This window comes from Echinops telfairi, unplaced genomic scaffold, assembly GCF_000313985.2.
Source record: "Echinops telfairi isolate 266 unplaced genomic scaffold, ASM31398v2 ScPeMD7_443;HRSCAF=831, whole genome shotgun sequence".
Classification (NCBI taxonomy): domain Eukaryota; kingdom Metazoa; phylum Chordata; class Mammalia; order Afrosoricida; family Tenrecidae; genus Echinops; species Echinops telfairi.
Window position 1 is genome coordinate 79,451,289 of NW_022104341.1, and position 8,429 is coordinate 79,459,717.

The 8,429-nt window shown below is 43.0% G+C and overlaps 1 protein-coding gene across 1 annotated transcript in view; it reads left to right on the forward strand.

The window, feature by feature from the left end:
* AGBL4 (AGBL carboxypeptidase 4) overlaps positions 1-8,429 on the forward strand; it is a 1,691,367-nt gene that overhangs the window by 1,536,075 nt on the left and 146,863 nt on the right. Inside the window, exon 9 of the mRNA XM_013003864.3 lies at positions 6,648-6,759. Within this exon, the coding sequence (XP_012859318.1) occupies positions 6,648-6,759 (112 nt within the window). The remainder of the gene's footprint in view (positions 1-6,647; positions 6,760-8,429) is intronic.

Here is an 8,429-nt window from a genome sequence, read left to right on the forward strand (position 1 = left end):
ATGCTCAGTAGGGGGATTGCTGGGTAGCTCAATTTCCACTTATTTTATGTATCTCCATATCATTTTCTACAATGGCTGCACATACCTACAAGACCACCAGCAGTGAGTGAGAGTTCCTATCTCACCACATCCCCTCCAACACTTGTTGCTGTTTTGGTTTTGTTTTTAATTGGGCTATCTTTGAGGGTGTTCAGTGGTATCGCATAGTTGTTTTAACTTGCATTTCCCTTATGGTTAATAATCGGGAACCTTTTCTCATTGTTGGCCGTTTGGATTTCTGCCCTTGTGAAACTTCTGTTCAGGTCTTTTGCCCATGTCCTCAATGGGTTATTTGTTTCTTTCTCATTGTAGGCTAGCAGCGTATTGTAATTTTAGTAATAAGGCCTTTGTCTGATGTGTCATTGCTAAAGATGTTTCCCTAGTCTGTGGGCTTTCTTATTACTCTCTTGGTGAATTCTTTCTATGTACACAGGTGCTTTAGCTTCAGTATATCCCGCTTGTCAATATGTGCTTCCTCTGTGTTTGTGTCCTCTCCTATTTCTGTGCCAAAGTTCGTAGGTTTGTCCCAATTTCCTCCTTGATGGCCCTAATAGTTTAGGATTTTACCTCAAGGTCTGTGAGCCAACTTGAGTTTATTCTTGTGCATGGAGTGAGGTAAGGGTCTTGATTCATTTTCTGCAGGTAGATATCCATTTTTTGTCCAGCACTACTTGTTGAAGAGGGAATCGCTGCCCACTTGATATTTTGGGGGCCGGATGGCAAGATTTTGTCTCAAGTACTTGGGACATGTTTTCAGGAGAGACCAGTCACTGGTGGTGCACATCATGCTCAGTAAAGTGGAGTGGCCGCTCAAAAAAGGAAGGCCCTCAGGGAGATGGATGGACCCAGTGCCTGCCTCAATGGGCTCCGTATAGGAGCAATGGTGAGGAAAGTGCAAGACCATCCAACGTTTCATTGTGCTGTGCATAGAGTCACTGTGGGTCTGACCCATTCCCTGGGCACCAGAGAAAAACATTAATGAAAATAATTGTTGTGTTGACTAGATTTCCTAGTAGGTGACTAGATATTATCCGATCACACACAACATTGTATTTAAAATTTGAGCTTGACATGCCCTTTTCAACGATGCCTTCCAGGGATAGTAAACTACATGTTTTTCTGAGTCACAATGGCCAATACCAGTCCATTTCAGCGCACTAATGCCTAGGATATCAATCTTCATGCTCTTTGTTTCATTTTTGATGCTATCCAATTTTCCTAGAGTCATACTTTCCAAATTCCAATTATTAACAGATGTTACAGCTATTTCTTCCCATTTTGAGTAATGCCTTATGAAGACACTGCGGACCTGAAGCCTTTGCCCCTAAAGGTTTTACTTCATCCATATCATTATGGTCAGCTCTATTTTGGAAATACAACTCTTCCTCATTCATATTGCGATTGCCTTCCCACCGGAGTGGCTTATCTTCTGGCACTATCTCTAACCACATTATGCTGCTGTTCACAAGGCTGTAGTATCTGACTGTGTGTCCGTGCTGTGCACAGGTTTTTCAGCAGCTTACTCTTCTGAACCGGACAGCCTATTCCTTTGCATCGTCTGTTCTTATTTTGGAAGTGCTGCCAAAACCTCTTCACCTTGGGAGACCCTGATGGTATTTGAAAATACCAGTGACATAGTTTCCAGTTTCACAGCAACACATAAGCCACCACAGTAGGACAAAATGACAGGCAAGTGTGTGTGTGTGTGTGTGGGGGGGGTGTGGCAGATAGATCACAAGCAAACGAACAAAAACTCCCTGCCATCGAGTTGATTCTGACGCACTAACCCGGCAGGGCAGAGTACAGCTGGCCTTGTGTGTTTGGGAGTCTATAAATCTTTACTGGAGCAGAAAGCCTCGTTTTGCTCATGTGAGATGCTAGTGCTTTCCAAGTGCTGACCTTGAGGTTAGCTGCCTGCTGCTCAACCCAGTAGGCCACCAGGGCTCTATAAAGTGCTCATTAAATGGCAACTGTTGCCATACTTACTACCATAAGCTCAGAACGATGGCAAAATATGCATCAAAAGGCTAACAATTGGTTACCTTAGAGTGATAGGAAGATCGCTTTTTCCAATACTTTTATATTGAAGTGGGGTTTTTTCCCCCCATTTAAGAAAGGTCATTTTACAGTCAGTAAATCCTCTTACCAGTAATTCTACTTCCAAGAAACTATTCTAAGGAAAAGTTTTAATGTGCAGGAAAGTTTAGTGATAGAACTATTCACTCATGCATTTAAAAAGATAGTAAAGTATTAAAATCAACATAAATGTGCCACAGTGGGGAAATGGCTCACTGGATTAGGAGGCATGGAGACCATGGAAGATGTCCCATGATAGCACTATTAAATGGCAGCTTCTGATTTTGTCAGGTGCCAGGAGCCAGCTCCATAGCTGGCTCTTACTCTTAAAAGAGATCAAAGGAGAAGGAAATGACCCAATTAGAGAGACCACCTTGGTGGCACAGTGTTTACAAGTTGCGCTATTAACTTCAAGGGGGTTAGTTCAAAACCAAGGGAAAGATGGGGCTTCCTACTTGCAAGGGCAGGTCTACCCTGTCCTATAGGGTCACTCTGAGTCAGAATTAACTTGATGGCAGTGAGTTTGGCTTTGGGGTCATCGCCAGTAAGAAAGAAGAACTAGGAGTAAAGCATACACTTTACATCCATGGTTCCTGGGCTGAGATGCTCCTAGACCCATGAGTAGATTAATGCAAAAAATACACAGAGATCTTCAAGGAATGCTGGGACCACAGATGCTGAAAGGAGACAAGGATCTTCTTCCTAAATTGTGATACAAGTGCGAGTGAAAAGCTTTCCTATGGCTAGTGGCTTGAATTTCGACTTCTAACCTCCTAAACCGTGAGGGAAATAATTCTGTTTATTAAAGTCATCCACTTACTTTTGGAATAGCAGCACTAGACAAACATTGCCCAGGCAGTCTGGCCCCAGACTTGGAGTTCTTTGCCCTGTTCCCTCTTTCTATCATTAGTGGGTACTTAGTCTGTACCAACCACTAGACTAAGATCTTTCCATGGGTTTGGAAAGATATCTACAGTGTTTATAAATTGAATTTAGGCTGTAAATATGTAGCCCTCTAGCCTAGGCTCATAACACTACAGCAGGTCCTAGATTGGAGGTTAAACTAGGTCACCTAAATTCTCCATGCAGGTTTCAATCCTTAATTCCATGAGCCTTTGAGCCTCATGCATGTTGTTTTCCCTTATGCATCTGGTATCAAAGACATATTAAATCCCTGAAAATACAAATTCACCTCTCCTTGATTTCTCTTTCTACCTATTTCTACCTGCTTGAATGGAGATATGTAGGAGGCTAGGTTCTGGGAAAAGCTAAGAGATAAGTGAGACTTCATAGATCCTTAGAAAGCTAATGACCCATAAAGGAAATATATCCTTGGTTGAATAGCTCCCCTAAGAGACAAATCAAATCCCAAACCAAATCCACAGTCATTGGGTCAAATTAGGCTCTTAGTGACCCTAAATAGGGGCTTGTGTTTTTTTTGGACAGTAAGTCTTTACTGGGGCAAACATCGCCAAAGAACGGGGGTTTCATTTTCTCTTTTTTACTTCACACACTGGGATGAAGAATGCAGCAAAAGGACAAGACACACAGATTCCCAGCATCTTCCAATTTGTAGCCTCCAACTTGAATGCCAGCTCTCCAATATTTGTGTGTTTTTGTATTGTCTGTCCCGTCACGCACCCAGCCCTGAGAGGTATGTGTGTGGATTTACAGAACTATTCAGGACTCTACCAGGGTGTCAGCCTCCGACAAGCACGCTTTCCTGGCTCTTTTTAGGAGGCTCCCACCCATGGCCATGCAGTCCACTGCAGGCCACAACGAGGGAAACTTTGCTTACATTACATCAGAGTTGTGGCCTGATAAGGGTGTTGCGTTCCCATCTGAATCCCCTTAGAATTCATGAGATGATCATATCATGGGGATATGATAGAACTGATATTATAGAACTGATGGATTGAATAATTATGTAACTGCCAAACCATGAGAGTCATGGCTCAAAGAAGTTGACACATATGTCGGAGGGAAGACAAAATTGTCCAAAAATACCAATCCCTTTGGTCCTCCAAAGTTAATGCCTTTACCTTGTCAGTGTTACACAACTCTTTAGCTCTATCAGAAAGTGCCTGGAGGCACTGGGCCAGTCAGTCTCAGCCAGACGGCACTCAGCTCTCCCCTCTTCAAGCTTAGCTCCACTGACAAGTCCAAGCTATGCCCGCTCTACCAGAAGCTCCTGTCTAAAGGCTCCCAGCTCTCTTGCTCCATGAGCTGGCTCCCATATTGCCTCCTGCTAGTACCCTGGTTCTGCTGCTGCTGTTTCTCTGCTGGTACTTCCTGCCATCTGCACTGCTTCTGGTGTTACAACTCTCCTCACTCCCTCTGAGCCCTCACCAGAATTTCCTTTGACATCCATGATTCCACCAAGAGTGTCTTCAAGTAAATCTAGGCTTTTAATATTAGACACCTTACACTTCTTCCAGCCTCTTTGTACTCATTATCCAATTCCAAAACGACTTCCTCATTACGCCAATCAGTGTGATAGGTAAAGATACATATTTAACAAACTGAGAGGAGGCTACACTTTATTGTTAAGAAATTAATGAGAGTAAGTTGAAGGATAAAATGAGAGGGAAAAGTTAATAGGATAGAGGGATGTAGAAGCAAAGGGAGAATGATTTGGGGTGGATAAGAAGGGAATATATGACTACTATTCATCTTGAATTGGAAAGGAGCAGAATTCTATTCTTTTTTTTTAGATCATTTTTGGGGGGCTCTTACAGCTCTTATCACAAAATCCATACATACATCCATTGTGTCAAGCACATTTGTACATTTGTTGCCATCCTCATTTTCAAAGCACTGTCTTTCTGCTTGAGCCCTTGGTATCAGCTCATTGGCTGTAATTTGTTTTATTCACGTTATGGGGGCTCATCCAACTCTTAGCAGAATTTTATTCTATAGGCAGTGGAGCGTCCTAAGTGAATCTTGATCATGCAAGTAAGATGGTGAGATCTGTCCAAAATATTCATTCTTGTGACTGGAGGAGGGTGGATTGAGAAGAGAAGCTCGTGAAAATAATTTAAATCATAAGCAAGCAGAGTTTATGGTTTCTGCAAGCGGTGCCTCTGGACATTAACACGGGGTTGACCACGTGAGTCCTTGTAGCCTGTTTTAAGCACTTGATCTGTTAGTCTGTGTATGACAGAACACTATTTGAGCAGAGAAAGGACTTAGGCTTGAAGAAGATCATTCTGGCTGTTGTGTGGGTACTTGGAGTGAAAGGGCCAGGTAAAAGCAATTTGATCAAGTAGGAGATTTTTGCAGTATTTCTGGACCATTATTGTAGAATTGGACAGTTTCTGGAAGTTGTGCTTCAGCCTGAGCTGACCTGAAGAGTACCTACAGTGTCTGTAGGTCCAGGGGCAGAGGTGTGTGGACAGAGCCCTTTCCCAAGTACCGGCTGGACTTTGGTTATATCTGAAGAAAAGCAAAAAGATGAGGGGAACCACAATTGCACGTATGTTCTTGGAATTAATTACTATGTCCAAGGAAGAGTTAAGCAGAGAGAAGAGTTGGTCAGAGTAGGCTTTGCGAAATAGGCCACATTTGAGCAATGGAATCACTCAGATGTCTGAAGGAAGATGATCCACTCCAACATAGGTGCAGATGGGAATTGCTATTCCCATTTTGCCAATGTGGAAACTGAAGAACAGGATGTTTTTAGACCATTTGTTCAAGAATAAAGATGACATCAAAATTGGTACCCAGCTATGTGAATTCCAAGCAGAGGGGATGCTTGTGTGCCCAAGCAGAATGCAGGAAACACTTGGTGCTTTGGAGAAGCCGTGAGGAGGTCACAACCTGGCACAGAGAGAGAGAGAGAATGATGCCAGAAAAGTTAAAAGAGGGTAGACCGTATAACTACTTTGTACCCGTTGTGAAAAGTTGAGTTTTCAGTGTGTGTATCACAGAAAATCATTTGAACAGAGAAGGAACTTGGGTCTGTAGATCCTTCTGGCTCTTGAGTGGGTAGACGGAGTGAGGAGGCAAGGTAAGAGCAATATCAAGTAGGAGATGGTTACAATATTTTGAGTTTTATTTCTAGCTCAAGGTGTTATCAGTGAGAGTGATAAAAAGGGGTGAGATTGTGGATGTATTTTGAAGGTAGAGACAGTGGATTTGCTGTAGGTGTGATACAAAGCAGAACAAGGGGGCAATAAGGGGTTTTGATTTGACATGGAATTTATTTCTACTGCACAGTCTAGGAGATATGCATGCAGACATGGGCCTCTGAGCATGGCCTCTGAAGTGAGACTGCTCCACAGAAATATCTTTATACCTTTCGGTGACGCCATTCCTTCATCCGTGTAATGGGACTTATAAAATAGTCATCTTATAGGGTTGTTGAAAGCATTGAATAAATTAATACAGGTAAAGTGTGTAGAACTGTCTCTGGCAAATTATAAATGTTAGATAAGTGATGTGATTACTACTTGTACACGTAATCATATTTAAATAGCAGAGATGCTGAACTTGCCCTATTTATAGTGATTCCTGTTTTGGGTGTGTTCTAGGTGCTCTCTGATGGGATTTGACCTGAACCGTCATTGGTTGGATCCCTCTCCCTGGGCCCACCCTACCCTGTATGGAGTGAAACAGCTCATCATCCAGATGTACAATGACCCAGTGAGTAACTGAGCAACCAACCTAAGCAGCTTGATCTGGGAAATGACACCATCAACTTGTGTTGATTTCTTAGTCTGGGTTTTCTAGAACCAAATCAGTGAGATATCTATCTATCTATCTATCTATCATCATCTTCTTCATATGGGTGAATATATATATTCACCCATATGAAGAAGATGATGATAGATAGATAGTTGATAGATAGAGCTTTGCTAAGACATCCATTTATAAACTAGAGGTAGGCCACACCCCCAAGGAAACTCCTGTTTCAAAATATTGGCTGATCACATCACATAAAGTGATTGTATATATGGAAGAATATGAACTGATAAAGAACAAACCGATCCCTGTTGAAAGAAGTAAGGCCAGCATGCTCCTTAGAGGCAAGGATGGCAAAACTTTGTCTTACATACTTTGGATATATTGTCTGGAGAGACCAGTCCCTAGAGAAGGACATCGTGCTTGGTAAAGTAGGACAGCCAAAAAAAGAGAGAGCAGCAGACCGTCAATGAGATGGATTGACACAATGGCTACATCACTGGGCTAAGGCATAGGGACGATTGTAAAGATGACATGGAGCCGTGCATAGGGTTGCTGTGGGCCAGAGCTGACTCAACGGCACCTAACAACCACAACCCTACCCAGTGTGTGCCAAAGCATGGAGACAAACCCACTCAGAGCTCAGCCAAGTTGACAAAACAATATGAATCATGACAGTTGGGAAAGCTCATTACCCATCAAGTTTATTCCAATCCGTAACGACCATACATGACAGAATAGAACTGCCTCTGTGGGTTCAAAGGCTGCAGATCTTTATGGGAGCATAAAGCCTCATCTTTCTCCCATGGAGTGGCTGGTGGATTTGAATCGACAACCTTGTGTAGCAGCCCATTGTGTAACTCACTACAGCACCAGAGCTCCTCAGGAAAGCCCCTTAGGAGCTCCTAATCAAGGCACATTCAAAATAGGGTAGGTCTACGCCCACTCTTCCCTGAATCCCACAGGCTGACTTGTCCCTTCAGATCCCTTTTTTCAAAGGATCCCTCAAAAATGTAGGGTTCAGTTATGGAGCTCCAATGAGACAAAGGAAATACCCTAGAGCACTCTCCTATTTATCAGGGCTTTTTGGTGTCAAGCAAAAGAAATACAACTGCAACTAATTGAAGCAGCATGGAGAGTTTACCACAAGAGTACCAGGACAAATGGGTGCATAAGCAAAAGTGGTGAAGAAAGCTGATGGTGCCCGGCGATCAAAAGATATAGCATCTGGGGTCTTAAAGGCTTAAAGGTAAACAAGCAACCATCTAGCTGAGAAGCAACAAAGCCCACATAGAAGAAGCACACCACCTTGTGTGATCACGAGGTGTCAAAGGGATCAGATATCAGGCATCAAGGAACAAAAAATCATATCATTGTGAATAAGGGGTAGTGCAGAGTGGGGACCCAAAGACCATCTGTAGGCAACTGGACATCCCCTTACAGAAGGGCCATAGGGAGGAGATGAGCCAGTCAGAGTGCAGTGTAGCAACGATGAAACATACAACTTTCCTCTAGTTCCTAAATGCTGCTTCGCCCCTCACTATCATTTTCCCAGTTCTACCTTACAAATCCAGCTAGATCAGAGGATGTACACTGGTACAGATAGGAACTGGAAACACAGGGAATCCAGG